General features: G+C 44.2%; 1 protein-coding gene, 1 long non-coding RNA gene and 1 pseudogene across 4 annotated transcripts in view; 1 reads left to right on the top strand and 2 right to left on the bottom strand.

Moving 5' to 3' along the window:
- Ddx43 (DEAD-box helicase 43) overlaps positions 1–1,891 on the bottom strand; it is a 34,248-nt gene extending 32,357 nt beyond the window's left edge. For 2 of the 3 annotated variants that reach the window (XM_033756666.1, XM_033756665.1), the window contains exon 1: positions 1,591–1,891. In XM_033756666.1, the coding sequence (XP_033612557.1) occupies positions 1,591–1,828 (238 nt within the window). In that variant the 5' untranslated portion in view covers positions 1,829–1,891. The remainder of the gene's footprint in view (positions 1–1,590) is intronic. The other variant, XM_033756667.1, reaches the window with a different exon arrangement.
- Positions 1,892–2,028: 137 nt separating this feature from the next.
- On the top strand, positions 2,029–16,885 carry LOC104852811. The gene is made up of 3 exons (XR_777590.1): positions 2,029–2,100; positions 14,985–15,112; positions 16,781–16,885. It is a non-coding gene; the product is annotated as an uncharacterized LOC104852811 (long non-coding RNA).
- LOC104852803 lies at positions 10,696–11,793 on the bottom strand (annotated as a pseudogene).
- Positions 16,886–26,375: the final 9,490 nt, after the last annotated feature.

The following is a 26,375-nucleotide window of genomic DNA, read 5'->3' as shown; positions in this document are numbered from 1 at the left end:
GGGGGGGGGGGAGAGGTAAATATGAAGAAAGGACTAGAGACATAGCTCAGTATGAAGGCCCTGAGAGTTCAATCCCCAATACCACTACTACCACCACAAACAAAATAGGATCCTAGCTGGAGATGTAGTTTAGTGGCAAACTAAGTGCTTAGCACTTAGAAAGCCAAGGGTTTCTTCTTAGCACAAAAGAAAGACAAAGAAAAAGAAAAAAAATTGGATCCAGATCCAATATTAAATGAGGACAGTGTGTCTGTGCTTTCTAGCTGCTTAGTAAGTCCTAAGAAACAATTTTTCTTTTTTTTTTGGTTTTTTGAGACAGGGTCTCACTATGTAGTTGAGACTGATCTGGAACTCACTGTGTAGCCCAGGCTGGTCTCGAACTCACAGCAATCCTCCTGTCCCAGCCTCCCGAGTGCTGGGATTAACAGAAGTGTGGCATCACGCCCGGCTTATTTCTTTTCTTTTCTTTTTTTCTTTCTAAGAAACGATTTTTACAGCAAACCTAGCGGCTCTCTTTCATGGAGCATCATTCTTTAGATCTTTATGCCTGAGCCTTGTGAGGGGCTAATGAATTCCAGTCTTGCCTCGCAATTAGTGTTATAACCAACTATTTCATAGCAGCCTACAAAATCTCTCCATTTTCTCAGGTTTTAAAAAAAAGGCAAAAATAAGGGGCCAGGGATTTAGCTTAGTGGTTTTGCACTTCGAACTCTGGTACCTAAAAAAAAAAAAAAAAAAAAAAAAAAAAAAGCCAAAACTAACTTCAATAGATGAGCAAAATCTTGCAGTATGTATTCTTTTTTTGCAGTACTAAAGACTGAATCCAGAGGGTGCTGAGCTACATCCTCAGTCCTTTTATTTTATTTTATTTCGAGATAGGGTCTCCCTAAATCATCCAGGCCGGCCTGGAACTCACAAGCCTCCTGCCTCTGCCTCCTTAATTACAGCCTGATCTGTGGAGCCAGGCAATACTGTCTGAAGGCTAATTAATGGGGACAATCTTTCTAATATCAAAATGCATCTTTTAAAAAACCAGTTTGCAGGGCTGAGGATTTAGCTCAGTGGTTCCAGCGCCTGCCTGGCAAGTGCAAGGTCCCGAGTTCGATCCCCGGCACCAATTAAAAAAAACCAGAAAACAAACAGTTTGTAAAACTCAAGATGTACAGAAAAAAATAAAGGTGCTTATTTCTAACACATAAATTATCAAGTGAAGTTAAAGAAACTAAGCAAAAGAGATGGCTGATGCTCTGCATAGCCCTGCGTTAATATCACATATCTTTTCTTGGGTAAATATCTCTGGACGGTACAGAAACATTGATTTCACTTTTGCTGTTCTTTGGGGGTAAACGGTCCAAAATCCGATCTTTTCAGCCTTCCTCTAACCTCAAAGATTTCATCAGTGTGTAGAAGTTGGACTCCCTAAAACATTTTTATGAAATATCAAAAGGCGCATAAACTGCTATTCTGGCACGGGAAGATCTTGGAAGTGGCCCAAGCTGGGACTGGGGTCTCCTCTGGCGGTGGTAGTAACTGGCCGCAGGCGTAGGAAGGGCCCAGCCCGCCCAGTCCCCTCAGCCCGTCCCTGCTCACCGACCACCGCGCCCACCAGGTCGCTCCTCACAGCGAAGCAGAGTGGCGGTTGCCCGCAACCACCGGCCACGGCCTCCACGCAGCCAAAGGGCTCCCTCCAGCCGGCCCCTCGCCAGGCCCGACTCCCTCTCCGACCTCTTTCGTTCGGGCCCTCCGCGGGCCTCCTCTCCGGGGCCGGAGACAACGACGAACTTCGTTCGGATACCGCGACCCAAGGGGCGGCCTTGGCGGTAGACATGGCTGTTTGAGGCCTCGCGTGCTCCACGCGGCAGGAGGTGCGGAAGTAGAATCATCTGCCGCGAGCCGCCCCCAGCTCCGCCTTAAGTAGCCAGCCAGAGGCTAGCCCCACTCTTGCTGCTCCGTCATTGGTCAGCGAGCTGGTGGGCGGGACCTTCCCCCGGCAAGGCCAATCGGTTCCCTGAATGGTCGGAGGTTCCTTCACACGTTGGTCACGACGACGTTGATTTTGAAGCCTGGCCTTTGCTCTTTAAACCCAGTACTTTTCCGAAGGTATGGCCTTCTCCCTGGTTTATTATCTAGTATTTTAAGTACCCCACATTGCAGCGACGTGCAAGCAGTTATTTGTTTATTTATTTATTTTTTCTGTAGTACGGATTGAGCCCAGGTGGGCTCTACCAGTGAGCTAAGTCCCTGACCTTTATTTTATGTATTTATTTATTTTAATTATTTATTTTTTATACAGAGTGGCTATGTAGCCCAAGCAGTCCTGAAATTTAGATCCTCCTGCCTCGGCTTCCCTAGTGCTTGGATTGGTGTGTGCCACCACACCCAGCTCCCCAGCCCTTTTCTGAAGCAAAATCTTGGTAAAGTGCCCAAACTGGGCTTGAATTTGCAATTCTCCTCCCTCAGAAAACGAAACTGACAAAAACTCCTCAAGGTGGGCGGGGATTTAGCTCACTGGTTCCATTACCTGCCTCGCAAGCACAATGTCCCGAGTTCTATCCCCGGCACCAAAAAACAAAAACAAAAAAACTCACACTTAATCTGTCCTTAGTTGAATAGATTAAATCACATTAAATTAGTAATTCTCTGAAGACGGACATGAGGTACTGTTGGTGTAACTAGAAGTATATGAAACCCTGAGTTGCACATTGCTCTTTAGTTCTTAACTTTTTAAAATTTTTATTCTGGAGATTGAAACCAGGAGGTCCTGATACACAATCCCCAGATCCTTTTACAACTTTATTTTAAAATATGGAGGCAGGATTTGGCTAAATTGCTCAGGCTGATTTTGAATTTAATTCTCCTGAGTCTGTCTCAGAGTACTGAAGATTACAGGCATTGACCACCACGCCCAGTTTCTAAAGGTCCTAATTGTAGCCTTCTTTTCTTGGGATGTCTTTGCCTGGTGTTGGTATCAGAGTAATGCTGGTCTCATAGATGTCTTTCAGTAAGTAGAAGCAGAGAGAATACTTCCTCATTCAAGCCGAACTTACTATAAAAAGTAAAATTTGAACATTCAGTGAGAATGGTGCAGGAATGTAGATTCACCTGTTGTCACAAGTGTGACATTCTGGCTAGAGGTGTTGATACATACATCATATGTATGACATGATACATACATCTGTGTAGATTTGGGATCAGGGATGGGCTGGTGAGTTAACAGGAATCTCTACTTCCTTCCTGGTGTTGCTTTGATCCTAACGTATCATTAAAAAGTTGCTTTTCGTTTTGTTTTCTTTTTAAATGAAGCATTAGTTTTGTTTTGTGTTCAGTTGGATCATTACTTCCATTTTGGGCAGTTGATTGACAAATGACCAGATTTTCTCACAGGATTGGGTGGGGAGAAAAGGCAAACTAATAGTGTAATCCAAGGCAATACAAACCTTTGTACTTTTCTGTATTCCCCCCTTTTTACTTAGCACACTTTTGTGATACATTGTAAATCCCCCCTAAATGCATCCCATCTTCATCCTTTTTACTTCCCTTTCCTCCGCGCTCCTGTCTGCCTCTTCCCCAGCTTGTCTGCCACCTGTTTACCCTCCAGACCCTGGAAAGATCAGAAGACTCAGGGGAGAGCAGAGGGTCCAGGGACTTTGTTTTCCATCGGTTGTGGCTTGAATCTGTGAGCTCCCCCAAAGTCTCATACCTCATGAGTGAGGCTTTTCAGAGGTGGCTGGACCTAGAATGTGTGATGCTGGGGTTGATTTATAGTGCCACGCTAGGATCAAGGCTGCCCCACCCTGACTGTGCGTGCTACCTGCCCTTGCCTGGGGTACAAGGCACAGAACAATGGTTGGTGCTTGTGGCTTCTGGCTTGCTGCTTGCTACTTTGCTGCTTTCTGCTGCCATGTTTGTCCTCTGCGATGCCCCTCTTGCCATGCCACCCTGCCTTGGAACAAGCCAACTATGAACTGAAACCTTTACAAGCAGTGAGCTACAGTAGACCTTTCCTGGGACCAGGGATTTAGCTCAGTGGTGCCACTGCCTGCCTTGCAAGGGCAAGGATCTCTTGAGTTTGATCCCCAGTACCAAAAAGAAAAAAAAAAAAGTTAAAAAAAAAAAACAACTAACCTTTCCTCCTCTAACCTTGGGTGTCTGGCATTTTGTCTCTGCGACAAGAGAAGTAACCAAGACACCGTGTTTGGGGAGAAAGGTTTTATACCCCCATCTGTCAGGCTAGGACCCCAGGGGTTGACACCAGAGACCTGGCTAACTGGCACCCCAGCGTGCCCTGAACTCCTGGTCAGGAGGCAGGGGGTCTGCTCCTCCCACTGCTCCCTGAGCTCAGTTAGCCTGGCTGTACCAGTGCCACCAGATGGCTCACAAATCTGCCCTCTGGCCTCCACAGACCCACCATCTGCGTGGCCTGGATGGGATGAGGGCTGGGTGTAGTAAGTGTAGGGGCACTGGGGTGGACGGTGTGGTGAGGGCTGTGGATTGTGGGTTATGGCCTGTAGAGTGGGGTGTGGAGTATGAGGTGGTGGGTGGGGTATGTTGTGTGGGCTTTGTCCTATGGGATGCACGTGGGATGTGGTGAGAATTGATGTATGGTGTGGTGAGGGGGTGAAGTGGGGATTGGGGCACCTCCCCCACCCTTGGAGAGCTCACACTGAGCCCATTGGTCCAGGAACCCCGCTTTCCTCAAGGGCAGCACCTGGTGCCCCAGGCTCTCAGACATTGGGTTGAACATTTCCCATCAGAATCTAAGCTGAAGCTCTCGGGATTTGGGGAACCTGGTCATTGGAACACCCCTGTGGGGTTGAATGTCCTGAGCACCCGAGGCCAGCACACTCTGACGGGGCAGGCTCCCCTCTCACTCAATCCTGAGAAACGTCTGTAAGTGGGCTGGGTGCTCCTGTTCCACAGATGCAGATACTGAGGTCAGAGCAGCCCTGTACTTGGGGGGACCCCATGGATAGGTGTGGAGCCAGCGCTTTCTGCTCTATGGGGGTTGGGTGGGGGTGAGGAGGCTCCTGGCAGGGGCTCCGGCCTGAGCTGGGAGAGAAACATGCTTATTCCTCCTGAATTACAGAAGCCAACTATAGCCTGTGATTATTATAGATGATAGTGCGGACAGGCAAGGTAGGGCCAGAGACAGCAGGCAGGCAGCAAGGCAGGGACTGCGCCCAAGATAGTCAGGACGACCAGGCCTTGGTCAGATTCACAGGAGCCTGAGGTAGAGAGTTACCGAGAACCAGGCAGACAGTGGAATCCAGGGCTGTGACGCGTGAGGCAACAAGCAAGGTGATAATGATTACTATAACAACTTCTACAACAACGACCTGTCTGGAAAATGTTTTTTCCCCCTTACTTAGATCTTTGCACAAACCCAGTCAAAAAGTCTCTGTGGGTTACCACAGGTCTCCTTCCAACTAGTGGGAGCTATTTCTCCGTAATAAACACTCCTCCTTCCCTTGGGCCTCCTGATATGGCCTCAGATGGGACACTACACTGAGCTCTAGGTCTTCAGCTGGATCCCTTCCAGTCACCAACGCGCAAACAGCCCTTTTGTACTCGTCCACACCTGATTCTGTGGGCAGTCATTGTAAGGCAATTTTGTAAATTCCTACATATTTGTGTATCTTACATTAAATGTTTCTCCAGTAAGAACTGGCTAATATATAAGGACACAAGCCCAGGAAGATTTAAGCCCTACTCTGTGACCTTAACTTCATAAAGTTTCTATCTTCAAATTCCTTCAAAACAAAACAAAAACAATAGCAAAAAAAAAAAAAAAATCACGCCTCCTCATCTCCCTCCTTTGTCCTCGATTTCATTCTTGGACTTCGTGATATGCTGACTCGGGTTATGCCATACACAATGCTTGTGGACTAATGCATTCATCTCATAAACAGAAAAAAATAAAAACACAACTCAGAGAAAAACCTATTCCTGACAAATTAGACAGATTTCTGAGATTCCAGTGAACATTTAGTATTACACTCTGAGTTTTCCTTGTAAGTTTCACAAAATAAGCCTTTCCCCAAGAGGCTGAGGCAGAAGGATGGCAAGTTTGAATCCCCAGCTGGGCAACTTGAAATAAAAATATAAGATAGTACACCTTGTCTCCCCCATCTAGGGGACCCGAAATCCTAGGAGACAAGTCAAGCCTGCCATTCTGAATGAGCCAAAAAGCTCCAGACTCCAGATAGAATCCAAAGGCTCAACCCAGAAGAGAGTGGTGGACCCAGCCCAAGAGAGGGGTTCCCTTCGGCAGGCAAAGGAGGAGTAGCAGGGAATGGAACCGCTGCTTGCTTTTGGCCTCTGAGGAGTTTGAAGAGATAGAAATTACGCCAGAGAAACTCCATGGTACTGCCCAGCTGGAAGGTTGAGCACTGAGCACCAATCTTGAGAAAGAACTGAGGAAATTAAAGATTTGATCTGTTGGGACCGGGGTGAACAAAGATTCTGCAGGAACCTGTCAAGATGGCGGGTGTTCTTAAAGGCTGGCTTGCTGGTGTCCCTGATCACCATGGAAAGACAAATGGGCAGACTCCATCTTGGCTCTTGTCTCCACCAAGGCTCCTCAAGGTCTTGTTGAACCTGGGGCCCTTTGCATTGTGTTCCATGCCTAGCATAAAAAACCCACTTATCTAGACCCCTGTAGCTTCTCCTACCTTTCCAAGTAGTGACAGCGAGAGCAACTGGCAAATCATTTAGGTTTGGGTGATATTCCAGGGACACTGTGCTTGATTTCTGGACTATCTTCTGGAATTGCAAACAGAATTTTAGAAGTTCTTGGTTTTTTTTGTTTTGGACACAGGTTCTCACTATGTAGTTCAGACTGGACTTGGACTCACTGTGTAGCCCAAGCTAACCTTGAACTGGCAGCAATCCTCCTGCCTCAGCCTCCTGAGTGCTGGGATTAGAGGGCCAACAGGCTTGCCTGACCAGTACTTGTTACATTTCAGTTGCAAATACTGAGTGTCAACGAATTCAAGTTCGGTCTGTTTGGATTCCATGCAAACAACTGCAAGTGGTAATATCATGGAGCTCTAGAAAGTCACAATGCTCAATCCATTGTTATTATTATTATTGTATCTGTGGTACTAGGGATTGAACTCGGGACCTTATTATGCTTGCATAATAAGGCAGTCACCAGAACCACTGAGCCAAATCCCCAGCCCTCACAATGCTCAATCCAAATTAATGCCCAGTCAGAAAGGCCGTTTGACTCTACAAGATTATATGCCTCATCCTTGCTAGGAGCGATAGCGCTGGGGCCCAAGCAGGCCCCACACGTTGGAGCTCAGCCGCCCACAACACTGTGAGACTGCATCTTGCCCTCGCCTCCCAGAAACGCAAACTTCACCCGGACATTGGGCCCTCGTTCACACACACTGCTTGCTTGACACTGCAGGGCCAAGAGGCTTCGGATCCGTGACAAGAATCCAGTCTCCTAGAGCTTCCCAATTCTGTCACCGGAGGCCTTTGGGACGGACTCTTACACTTTCCAAATCATTCTTCCTTTCGTTTCACAAGCCCTCTCCCTCCTTCCGATCCGGACTCTAACCCTGATTGTACTTCGGCTTTCTAGGACTGAAGGGGAATGATGGGACCCTGCCTGTGTTCCTGCAGGAGCCAACCTTGTATTCTAGCCCTGTGCCACCGCCTCTCTATTCAGTTCTCTGGCGCAAAACCATTCACAGTGCGGTGACTGACAGATACATTTCCTTTCGTCCAGCATCTCACCCCAAGTCAGAGTTACAGGACTACGGGATGAAGAGGTGGCTTTGCACTCACCATGTGGGTGTGTTAATATTTCTCATCGGGATTGCTGTAATAGGTCCTCAGAGTGCTGTGCTGCCCAGGATTAAAGAAAAAAGGAAAAGAAAAAAGGGTTTGGGATGCAGCTCAGTGGGAAAGTGGCAGGTCAAATCCCCAGGACCACAAAAAGAAAAAGCAACCTTTCTCTGTGAAAACACCACGAAGCTTTGAGTCGTTTGGGTGATCATGTAGGTGTGTGATTCCCAAGGGATGCTTTCTAAGAAGTAGGGGACTGGGGTCTGCCTCTGGTGCAGTGTGGGACCTGTGTGGCCAGCCCTCCCCTGGCATGGGGTTTGCTTGTTCAAACTCTGCAGCAGGTCCCCCTACTGGCAGAAGGGAAGAAAAGCATTTTCCTCAGGTTGCTATCCCAAAGTTTCCTCGCAATTCATGCTTTTAAACCCTGACCTTGAACTTCATCACTTGTTCCTAAAATATAAACCTTGACTCTCACGTTACACTGGTGCTTCTGGAAGTAGTTTCAGTATGTTTTTATTTTTAATTTTGTTTTCTATTTTGCTTTTATTCAAAGGTTTACTCACAGGCAGTACTTTAGTCAGGCTTTTTACATGAAAGACCAAAACTGGAAGAAGAAAAAAAAGCTTTGAAATTTGACATTTGTGAAAGAATGATCATCTGGATCATTGATAAGTGAAGCAGGCCTCTGGAGTGAGATGTCTTTCACACGGGATCAGGACGTGAAAGATTGAGGGTATTTAAAACGAGCAACCCCAAACCACGGAGATTGGGTGCATTTGTCAGCCGCTGGAGGAGGAAGGCCGGCCGTGAGGTGGCCCCAGGACAGCACAGCCCGAGACTGCAACTCAGAAGTTTGACTCTGAGGTCTCCGTCTCCAGCAGTAAATGAGCCCCTCTCTGCTGCAGCTCCTTTTCTCTCTCCTGCTGTCTCTGCACTTCTTCCCGTAAATGCTGTAGCCTCCATACAGGACCACAGTTTTTCTGTTTCCTGAGCTCTAAGTGTGCCTGGTCGATTTGGTCCCACAGCTCACTCAGCTGCTTCTTGAGCCCTAGGGCACGGGACTGGTAACCTCCCAGCAAGATCTTCATCTTCTTTTCCATCTTCTTGGCCCTCTTGGCTTCTGTCCTCCTGTGGGCCCTGTTTGCCTCCAGTGTTTTTGCAAGCCACTTGATTCTGTCCTTTGCACTAGCTAGGTTGGCCCTGGTGTAGCGGCTCTGCCCGGGGAGTTATAAAAGTTGGCTGTAGCCAGGTGTGGTGGCGCACGCCTGTAATCCCAGCACTTGGGAGGCTGAGGCAGGAGGATCGCTGTGAGTTCGAGACCAGCCTGGGCTACATAGTGAGTTCCAGGTCAGTCTCAACTACATAGTGAGACCCTGTCTCAAAAAACAAAACAATAAATAAAGAAATAGATAGATAAATAAATAAATAAATAAATAAAAGTTGGCTGTAGCATTCCTCCCACACCTGGCTGTAGGCATCATTGAACTCAAAGTGAAGTATACAACTCCCTGACACTGACAAGTCCAGTGACTGAGCAGACTGTCCTTGGACACAATCATAAACATTTCTTCCCAGATTCTTACCCCCTCAATACCTATATAAGCCTAACTCCTTTCCCAGTTACCTGCTAACATCTCTCTCCTGGTGTTAGTCCATCTACTCACAAATGAAATCTCTCCCAGCCAGCTGCTCCTATCTCTCTCTCAATGTCAGCCCATCCACACATGGGTGTGATGCTATCAGCTTTTCCCTGGAAGCTGCTAGAATCTCCTGATTTTCATCCCTCTTTACTGGAATAAACTCTTCTTTGAAAGCCTACTGTGCTGGGTGCAAAGCCCACTACCACAAAACAAAAACCAACTAAAAAAAAAAAAGTGTACACCTGGACTGGGAGTGCAGCTCAGCGATAGAATCTTGCCTAGAATGTGAGTCCCTGTGATCCCTAGGAAGGAAGGAAGGAAGGGGAGAAGGCTGCAGAAGTTTCTCATGCCCACTTGGTGGTGATTGGTGAATTGAGGCCATTAACATTGATAGTTATAACTGATATGTACTGACTTCATCGTTATGTTATTTCCTGTTGTTGGCTCTACTGTTCTTTTTTCTGCACGACTGCTCTTGGAGTGACAAGTTATTTTTCTAATTTTCATCATTTTAAAACAATATTTTTTTCCCCAAGTGGAAATAATATGAAACATTTATTTGATATTTTGGACAAGAACAGAGCTAAGTAACACAACTCTTCTGTGGCTTTAAAAAAAAAAGATCACCCCTTTAGCACAGTGTAAGATTTAAATGCAAACTGTACAAGGGTACATATTCTATAAAATATTGTATAAGACTGCTGCTGCCCGACCAGTACTTCTAGTACCTATCCAGATCATATTCAAATACTGGTGGTCCCAATAGTTATACTGAAATGAATCAGCTTCAAAAAAGAAAAAGAAAAACCTTTAAAAAGACAAATCAAAACGCCCTAGTAAACCATTATATCCAACTCAAACTTTATCTACTTAAATGAGATTTGCTTCCCACCAAAAACTTTTTCACTCACAGTAGAGCCATAAATCTCCCACTTATCTTCCTTGCCCAATAATTCAAAGAAAAAAATCTACAATGATTAATAAAGAAAAATGTAGGGATTAATAGACCCTTTGAATTTAAGGTTTAAAAAGTGTTTAAGTTTCGTAATTCCTAGTAAGAAAACATTATCTGAATGAATACTCTAATGGCAGACCATTGTAAAATGCTTCAGCCTCATTTGGTGCACAGGGGCAGGGATCATCTTCAAAGCACCCAGCTCTACTGATGAGGTCAGAGGTACACTGGTTTGGATTATTGCCACATCCATTAAGTGATCTAGGTTGTTTTTCTTTCAGAAAGGACTCTGTCAGATGATCATTATGCTTGATCTCCGAATTTGGCTGATAATTTGCTGATGAGATTCATAACCTTTGGATTACTCTGATATTTTGACATATTTGCAGGATTCTGGGCCACATCCCGGAAGGCCACCATAACTTCTGGATCCTGCATGGCTGCAAGAACCTCTGGATCACTAAGAATCTCACTGAGCCCGGGCATTCCTGCCATCCTGCTCCCATTCCCGGCATCCCTCCTGGAAAATCACCAGGCATCCCCCAGGAGAGCCTCCTGGAAAGGGCCGTGCTGAGCTCCTGACTGTGGTCTGGCTTCTTCCTCCCTCCGGGCTCTTTCATGCTCTTCTCGAGCCTTCTTAACCCTTTCTATTCTTTCTTTGATTTCTCGTTCTTCACGTTTTCGTTCATACTTTCTCCGATGTTCAGCAATTTTCTGGGCCCTTGGCTGAACTTCTTTCAGCACTGCACTCGCACGTTCATCGTAATCCAGTTTACAGGCGAGGGCAAGATCGTGGGCTGCTTCTTCCCAATGGCCCAGAAGTCTGCGTGCTTTCCCTCACCACTTGTACGGCTGGGCCGAATTGGGATCTATTTCAGTGGCTCTGTCACAGTCTCGAAGGGCAGCATTTGGCTTCTGCAGTTTGATGAAGACACTGGCTCTCTTGGCAGACAGAATGGCCAGGCGAGGATTCAGCTTAGTGGCATCTGTGAACAAGTCAATGGCTTTCTGTAGTTCACCATCATTCACAGCATCAATGGCAGCCCCTTTCTTTTCATTTGCTTGATCCATCATCTCTTCAGTTACCTCTACATTTTCATCTCCCATTTCTTGAGGGGCATCAGTGTCTGTTTCAGTTACGCCTTCACTGTCGATTTCTAGATCACTTTCCTCACTTGATGGCTCGTCTGTTTTTATGTTTTCCTCTGTCTTCGTACCATCTGTTTTTTCTTCCTTGATATTTCCTTCTGATTTAGCTTTATGAGTAGCAGGTGGTACTTTACCCCCCATGCTCTCCACCCACTCCCTCAGGAAGCGCATCTCCTCCGTGTGCAGGATGCTCGGATCTTGCTTACACATTTTCATGAAAGCCTGAAGCTCGTTTACTTTGCAGGGATCCATGGTGGGCAGACTATGGTTGGCGGCTGCTGAGGAGGATACTGCCTTAACCCAAGCTCGGGTGCAGGCTCTGCGAGACAGCGTTTAAAACAATATTATCAGGCATGAAAACACATTCTGTTTTCATTATGTTTGGTGCAATTTCTCATTCTAGAGAGATTTCATTTTAATGATTGAGGATGAGACCAAGATGTGACAAAGGAAAAAAGCCACTCACTATGAAATTATAAAAACAATTCCCTCACGTCCATCAGCTCCTCCAGGGCTGAGCACAGCAAAGGGAGCCACATGCTCCTCTGGGTGTCTGGTTTTGCTCAGTTTTGTCTTCAGTGGGTGCAGAGGGTTTGGATGCCGTGGATTAAGTCTTACAGTTAAAAAGTGTGACAGAAGTGGCACCTCCACTTCCCTTCCAGTCAAATCGAAGCCGGGACCCCTGGGAGGTAACAGAGTGGCAAAATTGATTCCCTTGGTCAAATTCAGTGAAAATGCTACGAACATTGTAAATCTGTTGGAAGCTGGTGTGTGGGCCCGCAAATAAAATTTAGGGAATTTGCTAAATGTAGCAAGCATGATAAAACTGGGTCCTCAAAGGACTCTAAGATACTTCCCAAATAGAACAAATTCAGAAACAAACCATCATCCAGAGGAGAGGGCAGCGTAACTTGCCTTTGTCAAGGGTCTCAACTACTCGTTCCCTCAAACAGGGCTTGCGGCCAACTCAAGGTATGTGGAAGTCAGAAAATGTCCAGGGAGATCATGTAAAGTGACCTCAGATCGGAGGTTAAAAGATCCTTCAAGGATTTCAATATTAAGATAGAAACTTCAGCATTCTTAGTACAAAACAGAGTGAGTTTCTTTAGGGCTCAGAGCAGAGAAGGATTTCCTAAGACAGAGGGAGTAATTGACAGAAAGACTAACTGGACCACACAAAGGTTCAGAATATTGTTCATTGCTTTTGCACAGCAAGAGAAACAACCACCAGGGTGAAGAGACAACCCACAGAGTGGGAAAATTTTTTTACCAGCTATTCCGATTAAGGACTGCTATCTAGAATATATAAAGAACTCAAAAAGATCAGACCCCCTCTGCAATTTAAAGACCCAATGCAAAAGTGGGCATCTGAAAAGAAAAGGCACTTCTCAGATGAAGAATTAGAAATAATGGCAAATAAATTTATGAAAAAATGTTCAGCGTCTCTGGTCATTTGAGAGATGCAAATGAAAATAACACTGAGATTCCATCTCACTCCAGAAAGAATGGCTGTCATCAAGAAATTAATCAAGAGCCGGAGGATTTAGCTCAGTTGTTCTGCCACCTGGCTTGCAAGCGCATGGTCCTGAGTTTGATTTCTGGTAAAAAAAAAAAATAGAAAAAAAAAAAAAAAAAAAAAAAAAAAAAAATCAATCAATAACAAATCCTGGAGGAGCTGTGGGGAAAAAGGAAAACTTCTTCACTGTTGGTGGGAGTGCAGACTGGTGCAGCCACTGTGGAAATCAGTGTGGGGATTTCTCAAGAAACTAAGATTTGAGGTTCCATTTGACCCAGCTGTATCTCTTTTTGGTATCTTCCCAAAAGAATTAAAAGCATCATATCATAGTGATATATATGCACCCATGTTTATAGCAGCACAGTTTGTAATCGCTAAATCTTGAAAACAGCCCAAATGCCCATCAACTGGTGAGTGGATAAAGAAGATGAGGTGTTTTTGTTTTTTTATGCAATGGTGTATGGCTCTGCCATAAAGAAGGAAGAGCCTCAGACATTTATAGCTAAATGGATGGACCTGGAGACTATACTTTTTTCCCCTGAAAACAAAATATTATTTAAATAAGAGTTTAAATATATTATGTAACATCAAACCTGGGAGAAAGAAAACCAAAACCAGTTTATTACTTCACATGGCATGGGGTAGCTGCTGGGAGTGGAGCGCAAGCTGTTGCTGGCTGCACTGGTCCAGTCTGATTATTTTGTGGTCGTGTCCGAAGTTTATCTGCACCGGGGTGGCCTTGCGTGCTGAGGTTTGATGTCCTTAGCTAGGATGTCTGGTCCCAGAGCCCTCGGCAGCCAGCTGGGTGTGTTACCGCCTTGATGGGGAAGGCGGCCCAAATTCTGTCGCCCGGTGGTCTGATGAGACACCAAGGGATCTTTGCTACCGAAGGCTCTACCTTTAGCGGCACAGCTGAGCCTCCGCCTCACCCCACGCTCTCCTGGGTCTTGGGGGCGCTGGAGTGGGGACCTTCTAGGGCCTGGGGCCGCGCAGCGAGCGCGTGGAGAGCTCCTGGCCGGACCTGCTGAAACATTGCGGTACCTTGTTTCAGGCTGCACAACGCGGGGCGCCTACCGCGTGAGCTCTGTTCCAGTGAGGGACGTCTAGACTAGACTGCGTGGCTCTTTTCAGTTTATTGCATGAAGAAGTTGCACCAGTCCTGGTGAAAGCGGGCCCCAAACGGTGACATTCTATAAGCCGTGAGGTTTTTAAACTTGTGACAAGCGACAGAAGCGATATCTACTCATTGCAAGGAAATCCTCGTTTAACCTTCAACGGGCCACAAGTCCTTAGCCAGTCCAGTCTCCACAGGAACTGGCGTCTGTTCTCACGCTGGTCGCCCTGGAGCTGGGTGACCTCTCCGTATTCTCGATGCTCGATTACGGTACCGTGCAGGCAAATTTCTGCCTAAACGCCGTCACCGGTTCCTTTTTATCGTAATCAGTGATCCCTGGGACAAGGATCTCTGTTGGACTCTTACATGGATATAATCTTCAGGGCTGGCAGGAAGCAGGTCATCACCCTTACTTGCATCTGCAAAGGCGTGGAAAGAGTGAGGTTCCAGACAGCAGTGCGATGCGATTCCTTTTCCTGGGTGGAAATGGCCTGTGGAAGGCGGGCCCGGGGGAGGCAGTGGAGGCCCAGCGGCTCTGTGACTGGGGCTTGGAGACCAAACTCGCAAGTGAAATAAACCCGACGCCTGTGTTTAAATACCGCATTCTCTGGTGTGAGAACCCGAAAGGGGAAATAAGGACTGAGATGTATGATGGATGTCGGGAAATGGGAAGAAAGTGTTCAAAAGGGAAGGGGAACAAGGGAGGAGCTAATTCTGCTTTTCGCAAAAACGATAACCATTGGTAGCGGAATTTTGAGCTGACCCTGAGGTCTTTCCCTCGTGCTGATGGGTTGTGATCTTTGTACCCATTAGGCGGTAAGTACAGTGAAGCAGGATGTCATCATCACCACAGAGGAAGAGAAAAGAGCTCATATCCAAGCTTTCCTAGAGAACATGTCACCTACAGACAAAGTCATTGTCTTTGTAAGCAGAAAAGCAGTGTAAGTATTTTCCTTTTTCTTTTTTAAACTGGCTTTTCTTTGTCTGGAGTGACATGGTTCGTTCTTTCTTTCTTTCTTTCTTTCTTTCTTTCTTTCTTAATACCAGGGATCCAACTCGGGTCCTTGCACTTGCAAGGCAGGCAGTGGAACCAGTGGGCTAAATCCCCAGCCTTCCTTTTTTTTTTTAAGCAGGAATAATTCAATTTTTTTGCCTTCTATTTTGTTTTTATATTATTTATTAATATATATTTGTGGGCTGGGGATTTAGCTCAGTGGTGCCACCACCTGCCTCACAAGTATAGGGTCCCAAGTTCAATCCCCAGTATCACAAAGAAAAAAGTGTGCGTGCGCGAACGCGCGCGCGTGTGTGTGTATGTGTGTGTGTGTGTGTGTGATATAATTATTCTCATTTTGGGTAATTCATTCATACACATACATTGTATCTTTATCAATTTTACTGCCTCTTCTCCTACTGTCTTATTCCCTCTCCCCCTTCCTCATATCTCCTTCCCATCACAATGAGTTTACCTCCCTGATTCCTACATGTCTCCTTAATTTTAGTTATATTTTAGTTTTTAGTCTTTTTTTCTTTTTTGGTACCAGGAATCAAGCTCAAGGCCTTGTGCTTTCCAGGCAGCTGTGTCACTGCTGAACTACATCCCCGGCCCTCTACTTATATTTTATAACTTCCTTATACTAATTATACTTTGGGTTTCTCTTTTAAGAGAAAACACGTTATATTTCATCCCCATTCTGATTTGTTTTACTTAGCATTATGGTCTTGGGGTTCATCCATTTTCCTACAGATGATTTCTTTATGGCTGAGCAGTGCTCCATTGTACACATAGCCATTTTCATTTCATCCATTCATCTGTAAACAGCCATATAGGCTACTTCAGTTTTTTTGTTTTTTTTTGTACCCGGGATCAAACTCAGGACCTTGCGCTTGTGAGGCAGGTGGTGGCACCACTGAGCTAAATCCCCAGCCTGCTTCAGTCATTTAGCCAACGTGAGTTGTGCTGCTGCAAACGTGGTGTGCATGTAACACTGCAACCCGATGACTTCGACGCTTTTGGGAAGTTACCCAGAAGAGGAGGAGCTGGGTCAAATGGAGTTGCTGGTTTTCAGGTTTTGAGGACTCTCCGTACTGATGTCCGTAGTGGTTGCACTAGATTGTGTTCCCACCCACAACGTTCCTTTTTCCATGCAGGCTTGCCGGCATTTGTTGTTATTTGATTTCTTGATGGTAGCCATTCTTTCAGGAGTGAGATGGAATCTCAGTGTTATTTTATTTGCATTTCTCCAATAGGCAAAGACGCTGCACAGTTTTTCATGTACTTCTTGGCCATTTTTACTTCTCTCGAGAAGTATCTGAGTTCTTTATATATTCTAGATAATAGCCCTCTGTGCAAGGAGTGGCTGGCTAATTTTTTTCCCATACTGTAGCTTGTTTCTGCATTCCATTGTTTCCTTGATACGTAGAAGCTGTTTAATTTGATACAATCCCATGTGTTGATTCTTAGTGTACAGGTATTTTCTTGTATTTGCATTATAATCATCAAATTGATTTGTTTCAAACTGGGTTTTTTGGCAATAGAAATAAAGCTAGTGAACTGATGATGGTATTAGAACAAACACTTAAATAAAATCCCTTATCATTTGCTTCAGTGCTGATCATTTATCAAGTGACCTGATTCTTCGACAACTATCAGTAGAGTCTTTGCATGGCGACAGAGAACAGAGCGATTGAGAAAAAGCATTAGAGAACTTTAAACAAGGTACATTTGTGCGATCTTGTGTGTTCCAGTTTAAAATCAGTCCAACCCCTGAGCTTGGGCGAGTGACAGCCTCTTTTCACGGCAACCATTTTCGAAGGTCCGTCCTCAGTTTGCACAGCCCCAAGTATGCTTGAGAGAGCTCTAAACATGAAGCCGCCTGGAAGAACTAGCCAGGCAGACCCTAATGAGATCGACATTTAAACCTAGCTGTCGAGTTTTTAATTTGCAGTGGGGCTGTATCTCAGTTTACCTTTCCTATGTGGTGCAGATAGTTCACGACCATGTACGGAATGCTGATACCTGTTGTGCTGTAACTTGCCAGAAGATTTATTTATTTGTTCATCGCTTTTCTAGCAAAGTGTTTTAATGCCGCGATCATAGTTTACCTGATAAAACAATGCGGGTAAATACACTTTTCATGTATGTATTGGCCCAGTTTGTACCAGAATGTTTTTGTATTTGTTCGCCTTTACTCCCCAGGTAAGGTGAGAATACTCATCACTACCGACTTGGCATCTTGAGGTCTTGATGTCCATGACATCACACACGTCTATAATTACGATTTCCCACGGAACACTGAAGAATATGTTCACAGAGTAGGGCGCACTGGGAGAGCAGGGTAAGCCAGTGTGGTCCAGCCGTGGAGGGGGCCGATTCTGGGCCTCATTACTCCCCTCAGACTACTCTTGCCCAGAACATCGTTTTTGTTCTCTAGCAATCCTTCATGATTAAACAACTAAACACCTACAAAAAAGGTCAAACAGGAAAACCTGAAGCTAATATATTCCACGATGAACAATTAAAAGCTTTATCCCTAAGTAAGAGAAAAGACAGCTTTCATCACTTCTTTTTAGCATAGTATTAGAAGTCTTACCCAGAACACTAAGGCAAGAAGTAGAAATAAAAGGCATACTAATTGGGAAGGAAGAAATAAAATGATCTCTATAGGCAGTAATATGACTTTAAGTCTATAAAACCCCAAAGATGCCAAAATAAAATTGTTGGAATGAATACATTCAGCAAAGTTGCCATGTCCAAAATTAACTTATAAACTTCGATTGTGTTTCTATACATTGACAATGAAAAATCTAGAAAGAAGTATAAGAAAACAATCCCAACCACCATTCCAAATAGAATGAAATATTAGAATAAACTCAACAAAGGGGGTCAAAGATCTGTGTAATGAAAACTACAGAATGTTGAAGAAAACTTAAAAAGACACCCAAAATGGAAAGACAGCCCATATTTATAGCCTAAAATATTTAGTCTTAACATGTCAGTACTACCTAACATGATCTTCAATACAGTCCTCATCAAAATTTCACAGAACTAGAAAACAAAATTCCTAAAAGTTACATGGACACACAAAAGACAGAGTTGCCAAAGAAATTTTGAATAAAAAGAGCAATGCTGAAGGCATCATAATACCCAATTTCAAAGTAAAATATGGAGCCACTGCAACAAAAATATCATGGTACTGCCACAAAAATAGACACAGAACAATAGACTAGAGGACCCAGAAAAAAATGTGTGCAGCTCTAGCCACCTGACTCTCCATAAAGGGACCAAAAACATACATTGGAGAAAAGATAGCACCTTTAACCCTGCTGGGAAAAATGGTTACTGACGTCACGCTAAGTAAAGTTAAATTTGACACCTCAGTGGAGGTGTAGCCAGAAGAAGGCTAAGGGATGACTGGGCAGATGACACACAGCAGCACACTTGGAGTGCTCGTGAGAACGAAGTGCAAAGTGGACAGAGGAAAGTGGTGGTAATTATTGCACGTATGATCGGCACTCAGAGACCAGAGGGGAAGGAAAGGAGCCCGCTCACAAGGGCCTCCAGGTGATATCTATAACAGCAATAAGAAATGTGTGAAAACATCTACGCCGACATACACGTGAAAGCCAAAGATTTGAGTTGGCATTTGAATAGATGGAAAGATATAGCTCATTCTGGAGTCAAAGTACAGAATTCTTTTGCTTTGTCCTGTGAGATGGAGTCTCACGATGTAGTTCAGGCTGGTTTTGAATGCACTATGCCAGCCCACCCTGGCCTGGAACGCACCGCATTCCTCCTGACTCAGTCTCCCAAGTGCTGGGATAACAGGTATGTGCCACCACACCTGGCTTAAAATACGGAAATTTTCTAAGTGTGAATTCTTCTTACAGTATTATTATTATTATTTGCATGACTGGGGATCGAACTCAGAGTTTTACACTGAGCCAAATCCACAGCCCATTTTTTAATTTTTTAATTTCAAGAAAGTCTCACTGAACATGGCTCTGAAGGGTCCTGATGCACAGGCATTGGAGGAGGTTGTGTCCAGGGGGAAGAGTGTGGGTCTGGGCGTCAGACCAGAAAGGGGTAGAGGAGCTCGTTGAGGACCATAAGGAGGGGCTGGTGGTGGAAGAACTTGCAACATGCGAGTGACAGCAGAAGGTGCTTGCTGAGGAGCATCTCACTGAGGAAGAGCAAGACAGAGAGGAAGTTAGCGGCAATGTCACAAAATCCATTGTGGAAAAATGGAATGCAGTCCAGGAATTCTTTGAGAAGTCCTACCCCAACATAACTAACGAACATCACCTTGAATCTGACAATCTCTCATTTTTGGAGGGTTATGCAGCACAGGAAAAAGCAAGAGACGTTAGACATGGTTTTCATCAAAACTGACCATGCAGCTAAGCGACAAAGAAGAGAGGAAACACCTGACGATCTCCCCAGTGTCCTTATGGAGGGGACTCTCCCTCCAAAAACTACCCTCCTCTTCACCCTCACCCTCCTCCCACTCCTTCTCACCCACCTTCCTACCCACCACACCAGAAGCCACCTCAAGCAAGGCTAGTGTTCTCTGTCTCTTCATACTGTACTCTACTTTCACATTTTTGTGGTTTAAAAAATACTTATGGTTCAGAGTGGATTAAACTTAGTTGCATTGAACCTTATGGGGAAATTTGATTTAGTTCGCAACCAGAATTGTGGAAAAAAAAAAAAAGTTTCTGAACCTAGGCACCGCTGTACTTTTCCTGAGGTGTTGTGCTGCAACATCTGGACCATTTGGTTTACTGTGTTGAAATTCTTCATCTCTCCTCCTCCTCCTCCTCCAAGACAGGATCGCACTGTAATTCAAGGCTCACCTTGAACCCACTATGTAGCTAGCTGGCCTCCAACTTGCAGTGATCCTCCTGCCTTGGCCTTCCACGTGTTGGGATTACAGGTGTGCGCCACCACACACCGTTTATCTGCCTTAATTCTCCTTGAGCTTCTTCCAGTTCCCCTTGACCCTCATTTGGGCTCATTTTAAAGCCCTCTTGAAGCATTCTAAGTGCCCAAAGTGGTGAACAATGCAGTTGGAGTGTGGTGTGCGCGCCTCCTGGGGTTGACTGTGGTGGTGATAGGCACAGGGTCATGAGGGGCAAAGCAAGCATAGCTCCTGCCAACACAGTCAGTCTGTGTACTCATCGCTACAATGGCCACTGTGAAAAACGTCTCACTGCCCAGTTCAGATACAGTGGTAACTGAGATGGCAGCAAATACGCACTGATAAATCCTAAGGCAGTCTGGATCATCGAATCTTCTTCATTGGCATGAACTAGATAAGGTTGGCTAAGGGTTTGTCTCTCGTTTATTCTTTTGAAGAAACGTCTTTTCAATTCATTGATTCTTTGTATTGCTTTTTTAGTTTCAATTTCATTAATTTCTGCTTTGACGTTTATAATTTCCTTCCTGGTAGTAGCTTTGGTTTGGACTATTCTTATTTTCCTAGGACCTTGAGGTACATAATTAGGTTATTTATTTGAACTCACTCTTTTTCTCATTTGGGTATTCACTGCTATAAACTTTTCTTAGGACTTCTTTCATTGTGTTCCACAGGCTCCAGGAGATTGCTGTCTTAGTTACTTTTCTCTCATTGCCAAGACAAAATACCTGACACCCAAAGTTAAAGGGGAAAGGGTTTATTTAGCTCACAATTTGTAGAGGTTTAAGCCCATAATCAGCTGGCTCCAAGGTAAGGATGGCAAACAGGCATTGCAGAGGAGAAACAACAGGGTACACACAAACAAAGCAACAAGGAACCTTACCAGCATCTTTCTGACCCTTTTATCTTATTCAGACTACTTAGGGTAGTCTTAATCCTAAGTGCCCTTGGCCTAGCCCCACCAGGAATCAATCACACACTCTAGATGCATCCCCTCTGAAAAATCATAAGACTTTAGGGGGACATCTAAACACAAGCCATAACAGTTGTACTGGCATTATTGTTTGATTATAGGAACTGTCTGATTTCTTTAATTTCATCTGCAATCCATTGATTATTCAAGAGGGAATTGTTTAGTTTCCATGTGTTTGCATAGTTTGTGTGATTTCTTTTGCCTTTGGTTTCTAGTTTCACTTCACTGTAATCTGATAAATGCATGAGATAACTTTGATTCTTTTACATTTACTGAAGCATGCCTATTGGGCTAGAATTGGTCTATTTTGGAGGAAGTCCCATGTGCTACTGAGAAAAATGTATATTCTGTTGTTGGATGGAACACTCTGTAGATAGATAGCTATTGAATCTATTTGTTTGAAAGTTTGAGTCAACTCTGATATTTCTTTGTTGATTTCTGAAGGAGCTCCTTATCGTGGAAATCCCTTATTTTCCATAAATTTTGAGGAGAGTTTTGTAGAATATCTAAGTTGAGATTGGAAGTTGTTATCTTTTAGAGCTTGAAACATATTCCAAGCCCTCCTGGCCTTTAAGATTTACATAGAGAAGTCTACTATGATTGTAATGGGTTTGCCTTTACATGTGATTCATTGCCTTTTTCTAACAGCTTTTAAGATTTTGTCCCTATGATGGGCTTTTGGTACTTTGAGTATAATATGGGGGGGTTATGTTTTGGTTATGGGTATTTGGGGCTCTGTATGCCTCGCTTATCTGTATGTTTATTTCTTTCCCTATATTTGGGGAGTTTTCTGCCATTATTTCTGTGAACAGGTTTTTTAAAAATGCAGTTTGTATTCTTTTGATTTATCACTTATTCCATTTACTAGTAGGTTAGTCTTTGCATCATCTAGCAGCTGCTGGATCCATTTTTCATGATCTCTTGTTACTTTTAATGTGTTGTTGAGTAGTTGGTCTTTGAAGATATCATTGTTTTCTAGTTCTGAAATTTGGTCCTCACATTGGTCACTTCCACCGCCCATACTTTGAATATAATTTTTAATCTCCTGGATTTCTGATTGAAACCCTTTCATGAAATCTTATTTCTTTGCTAAAATGGTCATTCATGTATTGTATTGTTTTGTTTAGATCATCTAGATTTTTATTACTGCCTTCTGAAAGCTCCCAAATCATTGTATTATTTCCATGATCTGGTTACTTATATTTTCTGTGATCTCATTGAGTACTTCCTTCATTTGATTTCTAACCTCCTCTGTTATCCTTTCCAGTAATTTGGGTGTGTGGCTTATGCTATTCTTGGTGCTTACTGGATTGGCTTTGGGGGATTTGGGAATTTTGTGAGGCATTCTGTTGAATTGTCTTCTCATGTTTCTATTGTTTCTTTGCTTTGTGCTGAGGTTTGTAGACACTTATAGTGTAAAGACTTTGTTGCTAGTACAGAGATCTTTTTAGTTGCTTTTCAGTGATGTTCTTTGAACACGGCTAACTAACTATAGTTGTTTGCCTTAGCTCCAAGATCCAAACACCTCTGTTAATTTGGGAAGGGCTGATGCAGGGTAATTAGCCCAACATCCAAGTTTCCTGGGAATGTAGTCTATTATTGTTAATGTCACAAAGGTAATTTGAGTGTTGGCTTACAGAGAAACACTGATAATTTTTCAACCCTATTAATATCAAGTGAATCAAGACAAATTAAATATTAACATACTGTAAGAGCCAATTAGGTACCACTGTTAAATCTACAGAGGAAATCCACAATTATGGTATAAACTTCAAGACAAATTAAACGGTGACTTACAGATAATAGTTACTAAATGCTATACCTCCACTATAATTTTATAGAGTTAGCTAACTAACAAGAGAGTAACAAAGCCTTATGGTTATACAATCCACATATAGTATTTGGGAATGAGGAGATGCAAGAGGAAGAAATTGAAACCTTAAAATGTGTGACATGAGAAGGAGGAGATAAAAGTGGTACAAAGGGTCCTACTGGAGAGCAGAGGGAAGTTTATAGAATTAGATAAAGGCAAGAGAAAAAACTGATGAGTAATAGAAGATAAAAGAAAAAGTGGGAGAAAAGTCAAGAAATTATACAGAGAGGAAAAATAAGAGAAAACGTTAAAGGGAGAAGAATTAAGAGGAAGGAAAAAAGAAAAAAGAGAGGAGAAGTAAGGAAGATGAACAAAGGAAAATTCCCCAAGCCCCCATAAACTGGTGAAGAAGAACAGAGAAAAGGAAAGATGGAAAAACAACAACAACAACAACTAAGCTAAACTTAAAGAACGCACATACTCACAAAAAACAAAAATGAACAAACAAAAACCAAAAAGACAAAAAAGCAAAAAAATTTTTTTTCTGTGGTTTCAAGCGTGATTTTCTTCCAGAATCTACGCTTTTGGGAGCAGTGTCCAAGCCAAGACATGGCCCTGCTCATGCTGGTAGATGAAGAAGGCAGTAAGGTTCATGAAGGTTGAGAATGCCTGACCTCTGGCCATGTGGCTAAGGCCTGAGTCCTTCATCTTAAACCTCTCAAGGGATCTCTTTCCAACCTAACCTCAGCTCCCTGACCATGGCTGTCTGCAGTGGCTGACTTTCACCCAGAGACTGTAGGAGTGTAACACGGGGAGCCTTGAATGAAGCTGTCCCATGGCTGCTCTGAGTCCTGGGTTCAAAAATCAGTCCTCCCCTGGAATGGCGTCTGACCAAACACTCTCTACAGAAGACACAGCAGCTACTCACCAGCTGTTGCCTGTTGAAGGATCCATGTGGGATCAGAATCCTGCAGTCTCCTTGCAGCTCACAGCAGCCGCGAATCTGTTCCACTGTAACATTTGTCCCTGAAGCCCTCTGGCGCCTCCTGCTTTCACTTTTTCTCTCTAGAATTTGGTCTCCTTTTCCCACAGGCCACAAGCTACGAGCTAAGGAGAAAGTGCATACTCCCTATCCCTTCTCCGTGTTATGTTCTGACTTGTATAAATTTCTAATAACAGCTCATAGTATACAGAAATGTTAAATATCTTAAATATCTCCCACAATGGCAACTTCAATTATGTTTATTAACAGAGTAACTTTTTACCAATCAAGATACAATATTCATAATCTAATCCCAGTCTGTCCAATGTCGTGTAAATGACACATCTGTAACAATTATATTAAACAAATTCATACATGAAACATATTTAACAATCATAATGTTATATCACATTTTAATAAAAGTGTGTGGAGCATCAGTGAAAGACCATTAGGTAAAATACAAAGAATTCAACCAAAAGTGCTTTCAAAGGCAGAAAAGCACAGGCAGGTATTTTGCCTTCACTGTGAGTCTGCAAAACTCCACTTCCATCAAAACTACCTGGATCCTCGCTCCCTGAGCCTTCTAATAGGTCCTCATTGTTCTAGGGTTATTGCTGCCACTGCCCTCTGAGTCATCTGTTACATCTGTCTCTCCCAATGTACTGCATAAAGGTGTGGCAAGCTCAGGGTCTTTCATCTTTGCTGCCCAGGTCAGCATCGATCAGGCCCAAAGCTCAGCTTCTTCTCTAAGTCTCGTTTCTGTTTATGTTAATTCACCTTGTGCTGTCATGGCTCACAGGAGTCTAGGACTCACTGAAGAAGTTCTAGTAACGTCCCCTTTCCCTGTTCCCTACCCTCTCCTCATTGTAGAGCATCTTTTTTTCTTTCTTCCTGGTACTGGGGATTGAACTTGCATCCTTGCACTTGGCGAAGCAGGCGCCAGACAGAGCATCTTGTTTTGATGGAGGAAAGTGGTTCCTTTCACCTATCTTCTTGTAGATGCTGCAGATATAGTTTGCCCAGTTCGCGTCTCCATAAATGTGAGATGACTTCTTAGTCTTTCCCCTTTAGGGTCTCTCCTCTTCCGTTCGTGGTCTCTGAAATTGTGTCCCACGTGCATGACCAGTGCCATTCAGATTTAAAGCTTCAGGTGAGGATTCCGAGTCTCACTTTCAAGCTGTGAGATGCACACTACAGAGATGCTCACTCAGATCGGAGACTTCATTTGTGCCATGAGCTTTTCACACCTTGGACTTTCTTTCCACTCTTTTCTGACCAGTTCTCATTTCTCCTCTCGGGAATTTCCAAGGGCACAGTGACATTTCCATCATCCATAGCCCTCTCTGAGTCAACTTTTGATTATCAAGTAGATAGAGTGATGAGCATGTTGTTCTTCATTCTTTCTCTCAGCTTGCGAGTCTCTACCCCTCATCAGATCTCTAAGGCAGGGAGCAGTGGGGTGATGCTCTGCGAGCGCTGGACCAGGCCTGATCATCAGCTCCCTGTCTGGGTCACAGCTGTCATCACACATGCATTCAGGCCTGCTAGCCTCCCTTCCTCCCTGAACATCTGATTCCGTCTCTCAGTTTCCTGATGGTGCAGATCAGGATATGGCTGAAGATCAGTAGCACTGTTCATTCCAGCTGTTGTTTTCTCTGAAGATTTTCCTCCTTATACTTTGATGCTCATAAGATGTGTTTTGCAAGGAGACTTTAGGAGAATCTCTTTGTGGTGCTTTTGGAAAGAACTGTCCTGCATCCTGAAGGAAAAATCTGTTTAGATTCTGTTTAGACTCCCAAGGACAGTGTGAGTAGCAGTGGAGGACAAGTCTCCGCCACAGACAATGTGAGGGCGTCCTCAGCTGGTGGTGTTAGTCTGCTCTTGCCAATGAGTGTCCTGTAGCGTCACCCTGGGCTGAATATTGCCAGTTCCTTCCCTCTTGTTGATGTGAGTCCTCTGATCACCCCGAGGGCCACCACCCCAGTGCACTCTGGGATCTCTCTGCAGCACCCATGCTCCTGACACTTGCCCTAGCCTTTCGTGTGACACCAGCAGTGTGACAGGCCATTGATATCAGGGACTCCACCCTGCTTTCTTCCTGGCTCAGGTTATAGATGGCACACGTGAAACCACTTGTTTAAGCAGGCTTTTAGAAGAAAAGTTTATTCCAGTGAACAGAGACTAAAATCAAGGATCAAAATCAGAGATAGATTCTAGCAGCTAGCTGGGAAAAACTAAGTTTATCACACCCATGTGTGGATGGGCTGACAATGGGAGAGATAAATAGCAGCAGCTGGCTGGGAGAGATTTCACCTGTGAGTGGATGGGCTAATGCCAGAAGAGAGATATTAGCAGCTAACCGGGGAAGGAACTAGGCTTATGTGGGTATTGAAGGGGCAAAGGATCTGGGGTGAAATGTTTATGATTGAGTCAAGGGTAGTCCGCACAGGTGCGCAGACAATCACTGGACTTTGGTGCTGGGAGATTGTCTTCTGTTTACCGAGAAATAGCCTGTCGT

The sequence above is a fragment of the Fukomys damarensis genome, unplaced genomic scaffold (genome assembly GCF_012274545.1).
Source record: "Fukomys damarensis isolate Sample0158 unplaced genomic scaffold, DMR_v1.0_HiC HiC_scaffold_27, whole genome shotgun sequence".
NCBI classification, from domain to species: domain Eukaryota; kingdom Metazoa; phylum Chordata; class Mammalia; order Rodentia; family Bathyergidae; genus Fukomys; species Fukomys damarensis.
This window is presented reverse-complemented; position numbering and strand designations above follow the sequence as displayed.